This window comes from Anser cygnoides, chromosome 6, assembly GCF_040182565.1.
Source record: "Anser cygnoides isolate HZ-2024a breed goose chromosome 6, Taihu_goose_T2T_genome, whole genome shotgun sequence".
Taxonomy (NCBI): domain Eukaryota; kingdom Metazoa; phylum Chordata; class Aves; order Anseriformes; family Anatidae; genus Anser; species Anser cygnoides.
The window spans coordinates 32,338,019-32,359,171 of record NC_089878.1 but is presented as its reverse complement, the minus strand read 5'-3'; the positions used below and the strand labels follow the sequence as shown (position 1 = coordinate 32,359,171).

The window sequence follows — 21,153 nt, the reverse complement described above, 5'->3', positions numbered from 1 at the left end:
CTATTTTATGACACTTTCCATTCTATTTTCATACACAGATGAACTCACACATTGTTCTGATCTCCTTAAGGTACCAGCTTACTTGTCCTCATAGATATATCAGAGCTGTCGAGAGGTTCTTTGATCACAACACATTACTAGGTACAGCACCCTCTTGAGGTCTAAGTACCAGACTTTGTTCTGAGGGGGTCTTCACCATAGCTACCATTCTGACTAATGCTTACTCAGGATGCTGCTGGTTTCTGCGGAGGTCCATGTGCCTCTACTTCACTTGAGAGCAAGTCAACAAGTAATGTGGGAGGGCCTGAACACTGTTGCAAATGACAAAGATGCCAGGATTGCTTTCATCATCTACTAAGCTGTCATACATCTTAGTGGCATGTCCCTCCACTGCTGGTGGTATAATGTAAGACTGCCTGCCTCCAGTATATAAGCCTGTTAACACATCAGCCTCAAACACATACATTTTAGAGTCTTTTTCCCAATCCCCTCCATCCTCAATGAGGCTTCTTGGGTTCCTTTTAAAGTAGATGCCAGCTCCGTATCTTTGATCTGGAAAAGAAAAAATATTTCAAGAAAAAAGTCATTAACAATTGGTTCTTTTGGGGTGGTAGTACTAAAAGACTGCTTTTTTTATTCAGTATTACATTTAATGTTTTTGCTCAGTGTGTCAGCCTCTTGGAAGTAAATTTACATTAAGTGGCTTTTGAGGCTAGTGCTGAATTCCCGTTGAAATTGCAAGCAATGACAGCTGGTGGTCATTGTGATTTACTATTACTCCAGTGATGACTATTCTGATTTAACTGGTAAGCCAGTAATAGAAACGTGAAGGTATAATGTATTTATATAAAAAACTTATGTCACCATGTAGTAGGATTCTGATACGCACCAAAGAAGGTAAGATTTTAATAATGTAAGCTGCAAAAAAGCTTTGGAATTTATAAGGAGAGTACTGCATAAAAATGCTACTATGTTGTTGTGGAAAAATGCAGAGAAATAAATGAGAGCTTCATATTTATTATTTTGAAAGTGTGAATACATGCTATTTTCGTTGCATAGATAAGGAAAGGCAAATACAGGTTTATTTAGTTTATTGCCTGAAATCCCAGTTCTGCATTTGACAAGCAAAAGTGTCACATGCTACTGCCCTTCATCTGTTGCAGGGCGAGGCACTAAAAGCTTATTCTTTCTATTTCTGAAGTCATCCTGAACACCATCTATTAGAACATTTCATATAAACCATGACAACGAGCTTTCTGTTTGAGAGTTTTTACATACTTTCTTCCTACGTGTCCTCTGCTCTAGTTTGCCTGGCACTCTGCTCAGTCACTGCCTGCTTCCTCCGATCGCACCTGCCTTGGGCAGGGCATCAGACCAGGCCGTCAGCAGTACCTCCCAGCCTCAATTCAGTGATAGTTTTGAACATGTTCTAAAGCATCAAGCTGATAACTGCCTGTTTGCAGCAAGTAAACATAGACTTGGACCTTTACAGAGTGATACAACAAAATAAAACTTGGACGTGGTGTTACATGTGGATTAACAATTCTGTCAGCAGCGGCTGGGCTAGACAAGAATCCAAGTTTATCCTCCCAGAGCTTTACTGACTACAGTATCAGGAAGGGAAAACACAAAAATCTTGGCTATATATATAAAAAAAGAAGCTCATAAGACTCTAGTAAGAAGCATTCCTTGTGTAAAACAGCCATTCTTTCTGATTTCAATCCAAATTCAACAGTAAGTCACTGTTCATTTTGATCAAAGGTGCCATAGCAAGTTACATTACCTGTTGGTGGAGAATATATTCTATGAAATCCTGTCTGGCATACCAAGGTACAGAACTCCGCAGGAACACGTTGATACAACTTGTGGGATACGTTGGAGGAACCTCCTTTTTCTTCTATATTTTTTTTCATTTGTTGGAACGCAGCAGACAGGAGAGGATTACGGATTTTTTCAATCTGTAACATAAGTCTAGTGTAAGCAAACAGAGCGGTATCCATGACATGCATAAGAGCTCTTGTTCAGGCTACGTTCTTCAACGTAAGAACTTTAGATTTAAGTTATATGCACTGACCATGTAGCAGCCATGCTGTCATCCAATGCCTCGCACTGAAATCAGCAGGAATGTATCTTACCGTACTGATTTCCTGAAGTTACGTTGTGCTGAGCAGACTGAGTATCAACTATACGTGAAAATAAGCTTTGCGGGTGCTTACAGCCTAATCTTGTAAACAACTGCAAGTGTCCTGGCAGGCACGGAGAACCTCAGCTCTCATTGATCAGAACTGTACAGCTGATGTAAATTGGACTCTCGGGGAAAAGAGGTCCATTGATAAGACAGCCTTTATATTAGCTTGTGTCTTGAAAGCACAGCTGCATGCATGCAGCATGAGGAGCACCACAAAGAACTTCAGGCGGGTTGGGACCCCTGAAGACCTCACTGGCAGAGCAGACCAGACCAGTAGGCTACTCACAGACTTAGGGCAACGGTGAATACCAGGGGCCTGTGCGGCCTCTTCTCCAGTAACTGGTTTATGCCAGGCGTGTGACAGCTCAGCTAAAGACAAGCATGTGCTGAAGCACGATCAAAGTTCTGCTCTACTAAAGCCATTTAACTGCTTTTGTGTTGAGACTTGACAAATTAATTAGTTCCGCAGATCAAAAAGAACTTGCTTTCACCTGGTTGCTACCTGCTATTATTTCAACGTTGAATACTTTCCTCATGTTGAAAGGCAGTTAGTTAGGCTTGTGGCAGTCTGCTTTCCAGTTACCTGCTGTTATCATTAGACAACTGTTTACAAATTTACATACTTCCCTGTGTTGCACAACCTCATGCTCCTTCCATTAAGTAAAGCAGTCATAATCAAGCAAGATCCCAACTTAAGGAAACTACTCATTAAATCATAACTCTGCCAAATTCAATTGCTTTTTTTTGATGTCAAGATCACAAGAAGAAAACAGAGATACTGCACTAAGGTGTCCTGGAATACTGTACTTACATAACATTCCAATCTCATATTTCTCTACAGTCCTTTTGAGGAACATCTGAAGCATGAAATATGAGACAGAACATACAGAACAGCTAAAAGGACTTCACAAAACTTAACCATGCTTTTTTTCAGTGATTATTTGCAGTATGTTCAAAATACTTTTTATAGGGAGTACAACTACATCTATTTTAAGGATTAGGCCAAGTTGATCTTAATTTTAAAGGCAATATATTGAAATAGTTCAAGTTTTTAAAGCATCTATTAAACAAGTTACTTCAAATATATTACTGAGATTTAATTTTGCCATGAATACCCTCTTTACCTTAAGAACATGAAGCCCAGCCTTTTCAAATTGTTTCTGTCTGTCCTTAAACTCCTGAAGGTGTGGTTCTACCTGTGAAATCTGGAAGCATTTAGTAGCATTTGTCTTGTGAAGGTGTCCTTCTGAAAGCTGATCTGCTTTTGGTTGGCCTGGAAACAAATAAGGAAGTAAAATTTTTATATATGATAATATCTGAAGCAAAGGAAAAGAAGGATCTGATGCATTATTTTGGTAGTTTAGTTAAGAACAAAGAATATAGTCTCCAAAGCAATGTCAGAGGCTAGTATCGAAAGGAAATTTATATATATATAATATATATTCATACTATTTCTCTGTGTTTGTTAAGAAAAAAGAAACAGAAAAAGAAAATCAAAAATAATGTATCTTTTCCATTACATCTCTTTACAGCCAAATTTTCATACAGTGGTATCTCTATTAAATTACTATACAAACACAAGGAAAAATGGATCACTCAGTAGCTTTTTGTAATTCCACTAATTCTGTCGACTGTTAATGAAAGTCAAGCATGCAGCCCAGTGGTACAGCTATAGCTAGCAAAAGAGCTCAGCAAAAGTACGTGTTAATTAAGCGTGAATTTTGTAAGTCTCCCGTGGTCAGGCTTTAAAGTTAAGCTGTTCTGAAGGAAGCCAGCATGACAGCTGGCTGTGCAGCCACGGCCAGCCCCTGGAGAAACCGTGCCCTGCTGGGAACACTGCCAAGCGAGTGACTGAAGGCAGTAAGCTAACAAATGGTCTTTCAAGGGCTCGTACGACAGCAGTACAGTAATATCAGTAATTAAAGCAATGTTCAGTCAATGTGTGCACTGAATATACATCTGTCCGCTCTCAGCAATGCCCAGGTATACGTTGCTTCATACTTGACCCTATTTATGTGCTTATTTACTTAATCATTTATGTACTTTACGCACCCATTAACTGCAGTAGCTCCTCTTGTTTGGCTGTAGTCTTCTCTTGCATACGAAGCAGCAATTTCTCAGTTGCAAGCACTGCATCAATCACAGCATCAGGGGGGCCATGAAATTCCAGGCTCGCTTTCCCACCTCTAACTTTTTCTGATACACGCACGCTAGAATGCTGCTCTCGAGATAGTTCTGCAAACTCCTTTTTACCAAGGCTAAAGATGAAGTTGTTCTCAATACTGGCACAGCGACTCTCCTGAGCTCGTACTATGCGTTGGACCCACAATTCTGCTGCTTTCAGTGCAATGTGTGTGCTCCCCTTAAGTTCGATAGCCGGTTTGTTATTGGGAGTCTTCTTTATGCTTTGACTGTCTGACTCTGTACCTGGAACACAAATGGTTTATGTAAGCGCATTGCAAGAGTGACAAACTTTCAAGTACTGTTACAAACTCCGATATATAAACCAAGACATGCAGTGCAAAAAACATTCTACTATTCTGATACACTCAAAAAAAGAGATCAGATACCAGAACTTTTACAGGAAAAATAAAAACAAACAAAAAAGCACACGCAGATTTGTTGTGTCTTCCTCTAGATGATTTCCAGTAAGTTTGGCACTGGCTGTCATTTTTCATTGTTTAAAAATTTTCTAAGGGAGCATCTAGTTTCGTTCTTATCAATGTCAAAATGGCAAATCTTGTAAGCGAAACGGACAAGTAATGCCAAAATTAACAAAGACAACATATCCTTCTGAAATTTTGCTCTGGAAAACAAAGTTATCTGATACATTTTAGATTTTTTCTAAGCAGGAAGTAAATCAGTGTCATTATATATTTTATTCATGCATATCCTACACGGTTACATTTCAAGTAACAGCATGTTTTCTCTTTTCAAACTTTTCCTACAGTGGATATAATCACTTTAGTTATTATTTAGGGCTTCTCTGCGTAGGCTTGGCACATGGGTGACTTGTACCCTGAAAATATATAACTATTCCCAAGCCTAAGGGAACAACTTCACTTCCCTGAACTGAAAATACAGCCATAAGCTCCATCATGTGTAGTCATCAACTCCCCTGCCTGCCAGCAAGGTCCCAGCCAAAAGTTAAACTACGATGGAACCCAGTAGCAATAACACAAAGGACGTGCTTCTTGGCGCTGAGACTTATCACATTTGCTGAACACGATGAAGGTGTGGGACGCAGTTATATGTGCTGCCTAAAATGTAGGCAACAAGGGCCAGCCTACGTTTTATTGCATTTCTTTTTAAATTTAGCCAGAAGTAAATATCTGGGAAAAGAAAAAAATCTGGAAAAATCTATAAAAACAAACGATTTCCAATGCTAAAACCCCAGAAGAAGGAGACTGGTAAAAAGCCATAGAAAACCTTCCATTTAAAGCTGTCTTAGCAATACCATTTTGGCTATGTTTGCTCTCAAAATAACTAAAAAAAATGAGTATGTGTAACAAACATCCCAAGCAAATCCAAGAAATGTAGTCAGACTCAGCAGACCTGACAATCGCTACTTTAAGGTGTCCACCTCAGATACTTTCATATCCTCTACATGAATCCCTGCAAACACGGAGAGGAGACGCTGAATGGAGCCTGCCCAAATGTATCTGAAAGTATCTGTCAGAGCAGGAAGGAGTGGCGGTCATCGCTTAAAGATGCGGCTGGAGGCTGATGATAGCCATCTACAAATTTGTGTCTAGCTTGGTAAACACGTTTGAAACGACATCCCTCATTCAGTTTTTATGATATGCACTGGGTTCCTGGCATGGTGGAAACTGTGATGAAAAATGACTACTTTGAAGAAAATATGTAACTATCACAGATAGGTTCTTCAAATTTAAGGAAACTTCAAATCTAAGGAAACATCATTTTGAACATAATTATCTCCCATCTTGAATCTAACTTCAGAAGACAAAACACTGCAGTTTGAGGAGTTTGAGGAGTTAACTTGGCACTTGTAGTTCCTTTGTATAGTAACCTAATAATAGTAAAAAGCAGACTAAATTATTAATCTAGTAAGTCTTCATATAACTTTTACAAAATATGGTTTCAGAATAAGTGTAACCTTCTCCCTTGATCATTACACCCCTTTTAGGGTTTACCGAACACTAGAACTATCAACAAGCAAAGTTCTCCTGCATTTTTTCCTTTGCCCATGACACATACACAAATACAAAGTTATGTTTAAAGAAATGTGATTTCAGATCCTCAAACCTGGACCGCTCATTCACTCGCAATGCCCCTTCTGTTCATTACTTACTCGGATGATTGCTTCCATAGTTATACAGCTTTTCTTTCTCTCTTCTTGCTACTGAATTAAGTTTTCTCTGGAAAGCCTTGAAAGAGAAAAGTTCAGGAGCAGTTTGTAACCTCTGTTATCAAACATGCAATTAGTCTCTTCAAAACTCTGTTCGGTAAGCAGTTTACAGTTCTAATTACTCAACAAATTCTGACAGCATGTTAACAGATTATTTATCAGCTTTTGCCAAAATTTTACTCCTGGCTATCAAATGCATTTCTCCTCTTCTAAGTCTCCTAAGGTAAGACACCTTACACATCGAATGGCACCTTTCCCAATACCTTGTGGCTGTGGCACATGCAAAACTCAGTAGATGAAGGTGTCCATTACTCGCAATTTAATGTGGATGAATCTTTACTAAGTTTTAAAGCTATCTCCCTACCTTTACCCCAAAGCTCCTCTTCATGATCTCACTTGGAAAGCCTCAGAAGCACTGCTCTGCTAGGCAGTGGATTTGGCATCTGGTAAATTGCTATCAGATCACAGGGTGATGACTTTTGGATTAGTGAAGAAAAAATAAAGGTTTGTAAAGATTAACACCCGTTGATGAAAGACAAATAGTTTGATAGGGAAACTGCCACTCACCAATACTGTAAGTAGTATGGAATTCAAATTATTTTAACTTCTAGTCATCTATAGAAGTATTTTTTACAGTTATTTTGGGTTCACCTTACTGGTAGTTAACAACAAATTTATTACCTGATAGGAAGCACTGTCATCTGGGCAAAGGACAAACTGCACATCTAACATCTTCTCAGGGTATTTTCTGGCAAAATTTGAGACCTCTTCAATCATGATCTCTGCCACTGTTTCCTCAGGCAGCATTACTGACCAAATCCCCTTTGCCGGAAAAGAAACTGAGGGCTGTTTCAGATCCTGAATGTAACACAAGCATTTGGTAACTGCTTCTTTTAATTGCTGCAGGAAAAAGAAGTGTTTTACTCCTCGCATCACTCAACATGAAAATCTTCAATTAAAACCCAGTTTAACCGATCATCACCTCACACAGTAACACCACGTGTCTGTACTGTTGCCATACAACGTGCAGCACATGATTGCAGGGTAGGTTATACCCTTTTGTTATTATGAGCTCCTTGTAAGATGAAGAATGCCAAAGCTGAGACCGAAGTTCCTCTTGAAGAGCTGGACCCGCTTTCTGCACCATTGGTGATGAAAATGGAGAGTAAAACTTGCCATCCAAATACACAGAGCTAACAATGGCTACAGTCTGGAAGAAAAGAGTTCAAAGTTTCAGTATACCTTGAGTTTTGTACTTGCAAGTTTTGCTACTACAGAGAGCATTCTTTCCAGGAACAGTTCCTTGAAAAAATCCCAGCTGCAGCAGATCAGCTGTTTGAAAGGTTCTCTCACTACTGCTAAGCACAGTGATGGAACACATCAAAGCATACACCTGCTAGCGGCAGTGAAGATATATATTTTTATTCAGAAGCCAATAGTGTGCATAAGGCTTGTTCAATTCATCTGACCATGGTCAACAGTTATTACTGCAGCCATAGAAGTGATCCACAGGCACCTCATCAAATGCAAATCTGCAGCCCGCTATCTCTGAGCAGGAGAGAGCTATGGCTACGTCTGTTACCCCCCTCTCACACCGATGCTCACAGCTTAAGCGTAGCCAGCACTGGTAGCCAAACTACTGGGGTCAGTGCACGCTGAGGAACTGCAAAGCTATGGTTGCTTCTGTTTCCTGTGGAAACAGCACATCCCCATCACAGGTCTGATATATTTCAAATTAAATATGTGAAATGCTAACGATGCGTTTACAGAACACTGGTAACAGCAGTAACTATGCTGATGTTTATTGATGGAGATTATCCAAAAATGCAAGACTTTGGAGCATATTTTCCTAGTAGCTTTGAAATTTTTTAAGGTACAGTATTTGCTAAAAGCAAATGCCTTTCTTGTGATAAAGCTTTCAGTCCAACAGCTCTGTTGGAATACTATGACTAAGCTCACATATTTTGTGTCAGGTTTTCTAATGAAAAATGTTAAACGATTCAATTTTAATGATGCACCACTGAAAGGTGAGGCGCACACCAACTGTTTAAGTTATTTTCAGCTGACAGCTATGATGATATAAATTATAGGGAAAAAGACAAGGCAAAGAGTAGACTTCTAGGGAATGCATGATAAAATGTGAACTCCTATGATGTTACAATAAAAAGAGAAAACATAAGGATATATTATTATTAATCATCCAATATTTAGCTGCTTACTATTATCCCATAGTAGCATGTATACAAAAAAAAAGAAATAAAAGCTTTCTAACCCATTTAAAAAACTAGCTCCTTGCAGATATAGCTTATTTATCTTTCATAAATTTTCATCAAGATGAGGAGACAGCTATTTTGTGGACCAGTACAACGTGTTCTGTACTCTTCGACTCCAAAGCCCGTAGGGACTCGGAGGCAACTCCACGTTCAATATATTGCAGGATGGACTTACCTTTTGCTCTTCAATGCGTCCTCTTAAGATACGCAAGCGAGAGTTTCGAACTATGATGACAGGTACAGGATGGCTTGGCAAAGCTGGAGCAGTTTCCTGAAGCGAACTGCTATCACCCAGAAACTTTTCACAGGCCTTTTTCATTTCTGCTACTGTTTTCTCACAAATGTTCACCAGACGGACTTCCTTGAGACTTCCTGGTGGACTTGTCTTAAAAAATCCCTTTATAGCCATTACAATCACTTGAGCACACAAATTGAGTGGGAAGCCGAAAATACCTGAACTCACTGCTGGGATAGCCACAGACTTTATACCATTTTCTGGAGCATTAGCGTATTTCAGGACATTCACAATAGCTTCCTCAAGCAGGAAACAACATTCTGCCTTTTCAGGCATGTACCACCTTGGACCAACTGCATGAATAATTTTCTTACATGGAAGCTTCCCTCCACCTGTCACTGCTATTTTGCCAGCTGCGAGTTTTCCGTACTTTTTAATATAAATACTGCTTTCCTCTTTTATTTCTGGCCCTCCAGCACTTGAAAGAGCAAAAGCAAGGCCTCCTTCATGTCCTAGGTATTCATTGGCTGCATTCACCAAAGCATCGGCTTTGTGTTTTGTAAGATCATCCTTACAAACTGATATGTGAATTCCCTGCTTTAGTATTGTTCTGTATACTTCAGCAGTGGATTTTACACTTTCAAAGGTGAATGTACAAGCAAACTTTTTCTCAATGAGATTACTTAGGCAGTGCTCTCTTTTCTTAAGAACTTCATAAGCATCTTTGTTGATGGGGATCGTCAAGCTGTCCTCATCCATTCTTGGCTCTAGGATACAGAATAATAGAAAGTGAAATCCAAGAAACCACTGACAAAACTTTTATGTGTGTGTGTGTGTGTGTGTTTTAGACCTCCGAATTTCACCTTACTGTCACTGCTTACTAATATTTTTTGTTATAGTCTGATCTTTTCTCTCCCTTTTTCAGAGGCTTAGTAAGCACAACTAAGCAAAGAAATCAAGGCTTTGTGTGAAAATACATAGACTGATGACTTTGTCTTATGGGAGGGATTGCATTAATATGCTATGGAGAAAACTATGAAGTAAACTCCAGTTGGGCACTAACTCCTTTCCTCGGAGTAGTTTTGTTCACTATTCTGTCCAAATCAGCCACCCCATCTAGTAGCTCCACAGTTCCTCAAGACCTTCTCCTACCTTCTCCAATCTTTCCTTCTGATCCCTTACAAATCACAGCAGTGTAAGTTTCAGGGAAGTGAAAGCTCAGCTGCGCTCTGTCAGCTCAACACATCTGGATTCTGAAAAACAATCAGCATTATGCTGTCTGCTGTTTCCTGTAGGTCTGTGAATGCTTTCAGTTACACTTCTCAACCAACAGGCAGCCCCCGTCCCATAACTGAATACAGGTGGACAGGAGAGCAGCCAGCTGCTGATCACTGTCCTCAGACAGACCACGCACCCTCCACCCCCCGAAGCTCCCTGTCTTCGTGGTACCTTCTTCTGACCTGGCAATAGCAAGCCCTGGTGAAATACAGCCTGAGCCCCCAAACAGCTTGCTTTTTTTGTTCAGCCCCCAGAATCCTCTCAGCGGAGGGACTACCAGTAGGTCCCTTGGGCAAATACCTTTTCCTTGGAAGTGACTTACTGCTTTTCTTTCCCTATCTTTCCTCCAGAGGCACTGAAAGATGACAATAACAATACCACTGAGCCCGTGGTGACCTGAGGGTTTAGATTTGCCTTATTGTTTAACCAAGAATGAAGCCTGGTTAAGATATGTCTCCTCTTGCTACTTGTTCTCTCTTTCTTTCCTACTGCCTATTATCCCCACCATTAGGTTAGCACAACCACTGTCAGGGACATATTCTTAAATAATTCAGTAGCATAATCTGCATTAAAAACAAAACAAAACAAGCAAACAACAAAAAAAACAACACACACATAAAACTTAAACTTATTTAAAGCATCAACCTTAAAGACAGATGCAGCAGCATGACTGAATGGGCCGCGAATAAATGGTGAGGAGAAAGGACCAGACAAGTGTGAGAGAAACACCTCTGAAACAGACATCAAAGGGCTTTGCTAACTGTCCGCAGTGCCACTGTGCTGCATTTACCACTAAGACTCCAGTTGAAAAAGCAAATGAGAAAAGCCTTGCCATAATCAAGGCTTCAAAACGCCTGCAAAAGCAGAAAACACTTCTCCCCTCTGAGCTTGTTTTGAAGGCTGGCCTTCTCTGCCACCTTCAGGGCACTCGTGGCATTTTGTTACTGATCTCCAATAAGGTCCAAGGGTCTGTACAGCACCTCAGGCCCTTGCAGAGTCTCTGACCCACAGCCACGCTGCCAGAGGAAGACTCATCAGCCTGTTCGTTCTGTCATCAAGTGGTCTGCACTTACATCCCGAGAGCAAGTTCTTTCTTTGGTAGAAACTTAGGAATTCAGAAGGGCTTTTTAAACCACTTTTTTTAGGAAACAAAATTAAGGTAACAGAGTGGGTAAGTGTTTATGTTGTTCCTAGGGCTATATAGTCTCCTGATCGCAGGTGTCAACAGAACTACATGCAGTAGCAATTTCAATTAGCGTAAATCAATTTGTATGAGTTTAATTAAACTTTCATTGGAGTATGCTACTTGTAAAAATAGTTTAACAGCATGCACACCAATTCATCAGGGCACTTCTGAGCTCTGCTTGATGAAAGAGATGCAAGCAAATCCTGCTGAAGTAATGAACAGTAACGCTGACTCACAACTATGACCTATTTATACATTTAGGATTGCTTTTAGCTGTCCCATGCCAAAGTTTTCCAGCCTGCTGGCTATAGCTGCAGTTTTCAAATGAAATGCAGGAATACGCTTTCCAGATGGCTAAGCGCGAGGCTTACCTGAACTCTGAGTGTCTTCTGGGGTCTGTGACAGATTACTTTATTGTAAAAACATGAAAGAGAAAACACACGTTACTATTGAATGCACTGGGTTCTTGCAGAAACAGTTCTGTTACAAGCCAAACCAGCACCACCAGCTTTACAAAAAATATATAGAAAGCCTCCTAACACCTAAAACGCCGCTCAGAGATGAGCTTACGATGAGCGGCCCGCCGCAGCTGAAGCATCCACACCTTTGCCTAGCACAAGCTGAGAGCTGTGGGTGACAAGAAGCCAACTCCAGCTCTTCACGAGTCCAGAGGACAGCGTTACTTGCCCGGAGGACAGAAGCACTTGCCCAGCACTTGCTTGGCGAGCCCGACGGGGAAGTGCTCCTCAGGCTCCCGGCGCTGGAAACGGGGCCGGGGCTGCCGCCGCCCGCTTTTTAGGCCCGGGACGGGAGAAGACGGCCGGGAGGCGGCTGCCGCGCCTCGCTTTTACCTCAAGTCGCGGCGGTCCCGGCTGCGCCCCGGGGTCGCTCAGCGGCAGCGCCCGGTCCCGGTCCCGGTCCCGGTCCCGGCCCCGCTCCCTTGGCTCCGGTCCCGGCCCCGGAGGCGGCGGCGGCTCCCCAGCACCTCGGAACCGGGGAAGGGCGGCCCCGAGCGGCGGAGCGGGAAGCGAAAGCGAAAGCCGGCAGCGGGAACCATGGCGGCGGCGGCGCCGCTGCTGGTGAAGCTGTGCCCGGCGCCCGACGACGGCGAGAAGGCGAAGCTGAAGCTCCAGAGCTACTTCCAGTCAGGGAAGCGCTCAGGGGGCGGCGAGTGCGAGCTGCAGGCGGGCCCCGAGCCCGGCACCTACCTGGTGTACTTCCAGCGGGAGCAAGGTAGGGGCTGGGGGGCGTGAAATGGCCGCCCCCGGGCACCATCTTGTGCCCGCTGTGCCGGGGTGGGTGGGCGAGGGCTCCGCGCGGCCACACGGGGTTCGTTGCCCAAACGTCCCTCTGCCCGCAGATAAGAAGAGCGTGGAGTCCCGCACGGACCATGTCGTGGAAATGGGTGCCAAGTGCCTGAAGATCAGCATCCAGCCCGAGAAGGGGGGCCTGAGTGGGGGCCAGTCGACGTCGCAAGCCTCCGCCAGCTGCTCCCAGCCATACCACATCTCCCCACCGCCACAGGGGCCCGGGGCAATGCAGGCGGCTGAAGGCCAGCGAGACACCGCAGCAGAGGTCGTGACCAAAAAGGTAGGCTAGAAAGAGGTGTATAAAGCAGCATCACAGCCTGCCCTGCTTGTAGTCCTGTGACTCCTTTGGGAAAGGCCAAACAGTGCTGCTTCCTGTCACACTTCAGTGTTTCATACCACATAGACGTTAGTCATGCTGTCTTAGTCAATAAAACTGGAGTAGAGAGCAACTTTTGATGGTTTTGGTACTGCTGCTCCATAAACGGTGCCGTGGCAGGTTTCAGGGGGTAGCATGCACCAAAGACTGTTGCCAAAAGGTGGAAGAATTGCATGAGGTTTGGATCTCTTCCTGATACACAGACCACCAGCGCTACTTCAGCATGTTTTGCTCCCTCAAACAGCTCTAATTGCTTCCATCCCATACCTCAGTCTTACAAAAATCTGCTCTGATGAGACATTTCCGACACTTTGAACTAGAAGTCATGCGGAAAAGCCCCAACTGTGCGTTAGGGGCATGGTATAAGCTGTAGGGCCAGTCTATGTCTTACATGACGCTGATGCTGCTCTACTGAGACATTGACACCTGGCCCAGAGAGCTCGTCTTGTTCTGCATCGTAGCATAGATGCAGCTCTGGGGTATAGCATGTGCTGACTTAATGGTTATTTGATATCTGTAGCAGTTTAATGCAAATTCTCTTATCCTTCTTTCTGTGCGAAGTAGAGATGTGAACATGTTTGTTCAGAATCCTGCTTTGTGCCTTAATCCTGAGTTACTGAAGCATTTCTTTTGGAAATTTTTTTTTAAGGAGTGAAAATGACTGGAAAGTCTAATGTAATAAAAAAGAACAACATAATATAACGTTTGTGCTGTTGAAATGTGTTGCCTGTCAAACTAAGTAGCAAAGTTCCTTGTTCTTTGTTCCTGTAAAACTGATGACATTAACAAACTTCAGTTTTGCTGCTGATTTAGAAGCAGATTGCTTTACTTAGATGTAGTGTCTGTATACATGACATAAAAGAAACACTGTGCAAATTTCTCTATGCTAATCTGGCCCTATGGAATTGTGTCAAGGTTTTCATTACTCAAACTATAGAAGCACCAAGCTGAGAACCTTAGGGAAAAAAAATAATATCTTCTTGTCTTCTCTTTAGATTTTTCTTACAGTATCTGCGATTTTGAATACCAGTATGTTCACTGAACAGCAAAGGGAGAAAATTGCTCTTATATGTCCAAACCTAAAAAGAGAAAGAAATCCTGATATCAACGGCTATGAGAAATTAACAGGAGATTACACAGATATTGAAAAAGCTTATCATTACTTTAAAGATATCCTTGCAGGCTATGACCAACACCATGATTTTTCACGTACTGGGAGTAAGAATGGTTTAGAAGATGGGAATGGTGTGAAAAATGGAGAAATGAATGAGCTTACAGTTCCATCAGCGAATGAGCTTACAGTTCCATCAGCTCTCTATGAATATTTCTGTCATATCTGCAAAGATCAAATTAAAGAACTGGATGAATGTTTTGGTGTGCATGTAAGAAGTAAAGACTGTAACAATGGGAACACATCAGTATGCTTCACTTCTAATAAAAGTTCTGCATCAATACAAAAAGCTAAGGATTTTTTTACCAGTGCTTTTCAGAAAAATATCAAAGATGTGAAGCAGGAAAAAATTTCCCTAACAAACAGTTACCAGTTAAATGAGACAATAATGAAATTAAATAATAGGTTTAGTAATCTTCTTGCCAAACAGGAAGAGGATCAATTGCTCCTCCGTGGTCCAACAAATGAAATTTTCAATGCCAAAAAATTTCTAGCAGAGGAAATGCAGAACAGCCAAACTGAAAAGAATGTGGATATATCATGTGAATTTTATACCTACAGGAACGAAGTTGCAGTTGATGCTTCTGTGTTCAATCTGTTGGAAACAGTATTAAGAAAAGAAATTGAGGACATTAAAGAAAATTTTGATACTGTAATGGAAAAGAAACACAGTTCAGATAGCCAGAAGATGCTCATAATATTTAGGCCTAGGACCAAAATTTCTGATTGGTCTTCACATGCTACTGAAACTTTCATCAATGCATTTCAAAATGCCTTTGCAATGTTAAGAGAAAAACTCATCAGCTGTAAACTTTCAGAATATCAGGAACAAAGGTTAAATATGCTTGATGGAAAACAATTGGAAAACCTGCACGTAAAACTTAAGAAGAAGGAAGACAAATTAATTTTATATGGTTTACCAAACCATCTAGATGCTGCTGAAAAGCACATTATGAAGCTTCTTAATGCTGGAGGCTGTGCAGAAACTAAAACCAGGACCCCACTCAGCAACCAAGAAACTACAGGAGTGTCTGAGAAGAAATACGGTGACAGGCAAAAGGGTAGTTTTTCTTCCAAAGAGCAGGCTAAGGCAAAGACAGAAGAAGACACCGATGGTGTATGTCCTATTTGCATGGAGAGCATGAAGGATAAAGAAATACTGACAAAGTGCAAGCATGCATTTTGCAAAGGTTGCATCAAAAAGGCCATGACTTACAAGCAAACTTGTCCTGTTTGTAATACTGTCTACGGGCTCATGCAAGGAAATCAACCAGAGGGAGAAATGTCATTTCAATTTGTTTCTTCATGTCTTCCTGGGTATTCCAGTTGTGGTACTATTGTGATTCGCTATGATATGAAAGGCGGGATTCAAACTGTAAGTATATTTAAAGGTCCCTAAAATACACTTTCCCCCCAGCAAAGCCAATGTTGAGTGTAAAATTCTGTACTTTTCCATCTTTTTTATTTGTTCTCTACAAATGTATGGAGCGGTATCATGTAAGTAGAATCTGGTATGTTTAATGAGGCTTTTCTGAGACATTCTCTTAGCAAATGACAACGATTGACAAAACTGAAGAGCAGGTTGGCTTCTAAGTTTTCCAGCTGAGAAACCAGCTTATGCTCCATGTTTGGAGTCATGACTAGGAATGAAAATGGTATGAATGAAGAAGTCAGGGGTGGGGTGACAAGTATTTGGGAAATCAAAGAGGAGAAAAATAACAACAATAGCGATGTGATGGATGCATGAGTGATGAAAAGTAAATGAGAATGAAACGTATATGAAAGAAATTGTACAATGAGAAAAAAAACATTTAAAATCAGTCATGCTGTGTCATTCTGAATGGATCAAAGAGAGATAAAATGTACTGTGAAAGCTGGGAAGTGTGATTTCCACACTTTCAAAGAATTTATGGTAACACAATGCCTTTTTGTTTTGTTTTTCTACAAAACAGAAAGATCATCCAAACCCAGGGGAACCTTATCACGCGATTTCTCGGACAGCGTATTTACCTAATAATAAGGAAGGGCGAGAAATTCTGCAGCTCCTTCAAAGAGCCTTTCGGCAAAAATTGATTTTCACAGTGGGGCAGTCACACACTACTGGTTTACAAGGTGTTATCACGTGGAATGATATTCACCACAAAACCTCCATGTATGGTGGACCTACAAAGTAAGTAGTCTTCTCTTTAAGTAATTATAATGCTGGTCAGATGCGGCAGGATGGCTACCCTGTATACTTTCCACATTAGAGCTTTCAGATTTTTCATTGTGCTGCAAGCCACGGGCAAATCTGATGCGTCTGACCTGGTTTGTTACTAACAAGGTGGGTGTGGAAGGTTCTGTGGCTTCAGACTTGAACCACCTTTGTGGCCTTTGAGCGCTGCTAGTGCAAATGGTGATAGGAAAAGCACGGGCAGCACTGCATGCAGCAACAATAGTGCATCACAGGGACTATTTTGACAGTTGGAACAAGGATGAGTTTAGTCTTCTGTTGCCCCTTAGGCCACTCATTCGCCAGTCAGTTGTGTGAGGTACTTAATCAGCTAATACCTGCTATGATTAGAAACTATTTGCAGTACAGGACAGGAGGGCAATCTCTTGAGAGCAGCTAAGGCTTGGCTCCTGATCTCAGCCTCTTCTGCTACCAGCCGTTACCAGGAGGTGCTGGTCCAGTACGACAGCAGAAAGAAAGGCACTCAGACTCTGTAAAGTATCACTTGAAATTCTACTTGGAATTAAAGGTGTAAAGAAAGAGTTAATGGTGTAAAGAAAGAGATGGTAGTATAGAAAAGGTCATGCCCCTTTAAATACTTGAAACCCTGAGATGTGCAGCATCCAGGAGGCTTCTGATCAGGGCACAGCACACCACTCAGGCTCTGTCCCTAGAAAGGGTTGCTCCATTTTAGCCATTTGAGCTATAACAGGGTTTTCTTAGAAGAAAACAACCCTCTTCAGCATTTCTTGAGAACGTCTTGCTGCACTGCTGGATAAAAGCAAGGCCACGCAGGTGGTGTAATCGCTGGGTCTGAGTGGGAGCTGCCCTCAGGCTCCTCCGTTACGGTTTGCTGGCTGAGGTTGTCCTGCGGCTGAGGGATGCACATGGCACAACAGAAACTGAAGGCTGTGCTGTACGTGCAGCACTGGTACGTGGATCACTAATTCCTCAATCTGTAACGGCCTTCTGGTCAGGATCACGACCTTCCACCCCTCGAGGCACATACAGTTGTCCTTTCTTAAAGGTGTGCCTAATTACAGATAATATCAGTAAGCTGTTTGGTGCTACTTGAAAAATTGTTATTTTTCAATGTATTTATACGCAGTCGCTGTAAATAACACTACAAGAAAGATGACAAGTAAAGCAAATACTGACTGTGAGAATAAGTGTAGGGTAGCAGTGATGGGAGGGCTGGGACGACAAAGAAGTCTTGCCATCAGGCCATACCCCTTGTTCCATGTCCACTTCAACAATTATGGTGCAAATTTCACCACACAAATTTCACAGCTCTGAGTTGTGCAGCACTGACCGGGCCTCTAGTCAGGGCATGGCATACCACGCAGCCCCCATCCAGAGCTGGGATGATATTTTGGTCTGTGAAGCCATTACAGGATTTTCTTAGAAGAAGGCAACTCTGCTGAGCACTTCTGCTGTAAAACAGAAAGAATGTTCACATGAAATCTTGCTGCGCTTCTAGATAAAAGGCAAGGACACGCAGGTGGTGTAGTTGCTGGTAACAAGTGGGAGTTGCCTGCAGGCTCCTCTGTTACAATTAGCTGGCTAAGTTAATTCTGTGGCCAAGGCTTGTGCACAGCACAGCACAGCACAGCACAGGCTGGTCAAGGTTGCTGCACCTACAAACCAGCCTCCAACGCATTCTCAGTCGCGCAGGCAGTTACAGCCCTCCAGGGTGTTCTCTTGTGTTCCCAGGAAATTTTGAATCTTTCCAAGAGAGAATCACTTTGTAAATAAAAATATGATGCTTCTGGGTTATTTTAGTGCTGTTGCCTCTGAAAACAGACTTCGGAGCACAGCTGTCTGTTGAATGTGGCAGTCGTCACGGTGAGTAATATGAAAGCCCAGGAATGAATTGTCTCTAGAATGAAATAAACTAGATTAAACAATCCTGCACCCCTCACACATGTCTCAGGAAGAACTGTTTTTTGATGACATTTTCTGCCTTTAAGTCCTCCTGTCTTTAACCTTTTCTTGGAGGCCAATATTGACGGAATCATTCATCAGTGAGAGGCTTTGGTGTTTTGAATATTGCCACTAGAAACTGATGTGACCAGTAAGTTTTGGTGCTAAACAGTGCGTGGCTGGTACAGGCTAGCACTACAATAAGACCTACAAGGTAGAAAAGAATAGCTTGCATTGTCTCTTGCCTTTTCCTGTCAATCGTACAGTCTTCATATTTGTTTTGTTTGTTTGTTTAAGGTATAAAATACTAGCCTTTGGAAGTAATGTTTTATAGAGACACCTTGGTTAGAAAACTAGCAAGCGAAGCAAAATGCTTCTAACGAGATAAACAAAAATAATGCTGTCAAAGCTCAGAATATAGAAGAATTGGATGCTGGGTTTATTTTTCATTTTTTTCTATTCTTTTTGTCACCTGAGGTTTTATGTATATGAAATATATCTAGGTTTGTTTAAAACGTTTGAAAAAAAAAACAAGAACACGCACAGCTTACATGTACAATAGTCAACATCTTGGTTAAATACTGGTTATTTCTGTAGTAACATGCAAACTTGCTTGACAGAGCTCTGATCATGTTGTACTACAGAGAACAAAAATATTTTGCTTTCGCTTCTCAGGCTCTATCCGAGAGTTGAGAAGGAGGCTTGGAGCAGTCATTTTAAGCTTGTTGAAGCCTCTCAGGGTCAGGCGTCTTCCCGCAAGCTCTAAAGATCTGTGCCTAGAGTTACATATTCCCTCCTGGACCAGGATCATAAAAGAGCAAAGAGTATCAATTATGGCTTATCCCCCACTTTGCTGAATGCTCTCCCTTCTTATTGCTTGCTATGTATACCCTTTTGGTGACATGCTACTTAAAATTCAAAGGTGCTATTACCTTTGTGTTTTAATGCTCACTTGGAGACACTTCTGGTCTGTTTTTTAGAAAGATGCATATCCGAGTGCCCTATAATTTGCAAGGCCTGCCTTCTCGATAGGGTGAGAAGTGTGTGCATGAAATTTGTAAAGTATTTTAAGAGATTTTGATGTAAAGGTTCTGTAGAACTGTCAAGTGCTGCTTTGCACAAGTATCCCAAACAAGTCTTTTCTTCTTCTTCTAGTTTTGGTTACCCTGATCCTGATTATCTGAAGCGGGTTCGATCAGAATTGAAAGCAAGAGGAATTGAATAGAGAAACTTACCAGCTGGCATCTTTTAAGTGTAGTAACTGAACACGCAGCAGTTAATTCACTAATCGGGCTCTAAGAAGAAAGAAGTTAGTTTGTTCAACTGCTATACTTAAATCACTTGTATTTCACAGTCAGCTAAGACAAGTAATCTTTTCTGATCAAAACATATATGTTGTTTTCATGCGTTATTTGCTTCTTTGAACAATGCTTCCCTATATGTTTTCCTCTTTGCAGAATTTGGATCTCGTGAGTGCAGCATCTGTACTAGCATTTGTCAAATAGCAGTTTGTGTATCTTATTCTCATTTTACCAATGAATCTTGTCTGTAGTATTTCCTACAAGTCTTCAGTCTGACCTCCAAAGTGGCAAATCCATTACTAGCTTTTCTTTGACCACATACTTCTGCTTCATGTTTTTATATCAGTCGTCATGGATAGCATCATATAACCTGTGTGCTGGAGGATTTTTATGCAGCTGTTACAGTATCGGCTGTGTATGGCCATGATCTTTTGCTTCTTTTCCTTTTCAGGGTAGATATGGCATTAATGGTTTGGGTTTTAAACGTGAAATTGGCATGGATAATGTTGTGTGATAGGTTTTGTGGATGCTATCTTTTCACCTGTGTCCAGAAATGCTGAATGCTCAAAGTCTGGTTGGGACAAACAGAAACTGTTTGTGGTCATCTCTGGTAATGAGTTCCTGGCTCCATGCCCTTCATTGTATTTAAGCTTAAATACTGCTTTTAAGTCAGTTTTGCATGTAACCCTATACTTCCCATCGCTTCCAATACGATTTAAATGTTAATATAAAGATACTTTGTCACTACTTTGAGCTGTCCGAATAGCCTGCCAATTACCTCTGTGGTGGTAGAAAACAAATAGGTTTCACTTGATGTACCCTAATTTTAATGAGTTAAACTATTTGTGTAAGCTATTACATATAATAAATAAAATATATAGTTATCACATGATCATTTTTGCGTTCTTCTGTACAAGTTTTTCCTCCTGCTTTAGAGACATACATTTCTGTAATCTTTTTGATTTGGGAGTTTCCCAGCAACCTCTCCAAAGTGATTTGGATCCCACACATGCTCTTTTTAAAAAGTAAGTAAATTCCTTCCATGGTTAATAGGCAGCACTACTTTACCACCATGAATTTCAGATTTCCTAGCAGTGGGCACAGTTTGGTTCCCATGTGAGCTGAGATGATTTTCCCACTGTGTTTTTTTTTTGCTGTATTTAGTTTCACGTTTAATGCTGTTGCAAGCTTTCTCCATTTTCTGTGCCCTACGATACCAATATACCAGTTGCTTCTAAATGACCGTGTTTTCATGTGGATCTGCACACTGAAACCAGCTGTGAAGATCAAATCTCCCAGGTTTCTTCATTAGGCCCGTCTTTTCACTT

The 21,153-nt window shown here is 41.5% G+C and overlaps 1 protein-coding gene and 1 long non-coding RNA gene across 11 annotated transcripts; one reads left to right on the top strand and one right to left on the bottom strand.

Moving 5' to 3' along the window:
• PARP9 (poly(ADP-ribose) polymerase family member 9) lies at positions 1-13,518 on the bottom strand. Of its 10 annotated transcripts, none has more exons than XM_013186386.3 (11): positions 12,741-12,819; positions 11,904-11,941; positions 10,221-10,321; positions 9,009-9,835; positions 7,543-7,770; positions 7,242-7,460; positions 6,504-6,579; positions 4,241-4,615; positions 3,313-3,461; positions 1,784-1,958; positions 1-552 (listed from the first exon to the last, which is right to left on the bottom strand). In XM_013186386.3, the coding sequence occupies exons 4-11, from the start codon at positions 9,825-9,827 to the stop codon at positions 263-265; spliced, it is 2,331 nt and encodes a 776-aa protein (XP_013041840.3). In that variant the 5' UTR covers positions 9,828-9,835; positions 10,221-10,321; positions 11,904-11,941; positions 12,741-12,819; the 3' UTR covers positions 1-262. The 10 variants fall into 10 exon arrangements, with proteins under 10 accessions (XP_013041840.3, XP_047935604.2, XP_066855925.1 ...); XM_048079647.2 differs by lacking the exon at positions 12,741-12,819 and adding an exon at positions 12,384-12,526; XM_066999824.1 differs by lacking the exon at positions 12,741-12,819 and adding an exon at positions 12,220-12,466.
• A 4,445-nt stretch (positions 13,519-17,963) lies between these two features.
• Positions 17,964-20,717, top strand: LOC136791145 (uncharacterized). The gene is made up of 2 exons (XR_010832517.1): positions 17,964-18,446; positions 19,680-20,717. It is a non-coding gene; the product is annotated as an uncharacterized lncRNA (long non-coding RNA).
• Positions 20,718-21,153: the final 436 nt, after the last annotated feature.

What these genes read in the sequence shown, in the direction of transcription:
- PARP9 (XM_066999823.1), bottom strand. Translation starts at nt 13,040, where the DNA reads ATGTGGTATGGCTGGGAGCAGCTGGCGGAGGCTTGCGACGTCGACTGG. An exon ending in CTATGGAAGCAATCATCCGA is followed by an intron (nt 4,616 to 6,503) that starts GTAAGTAATGAA and finishes TTTGTGTTCCAG; the next exon opens with GTACAGAGTCAGACAGTCAA. An exon ending in GGAGCTACTGCAGTTAATGG is followed by an intron (nt 3,462 to 4,240) that starts GTGCGTAAAGTA and finishes ATTTGTTTCCAG; the next exon opens with GCCAACCAAAAGCAGATCAG.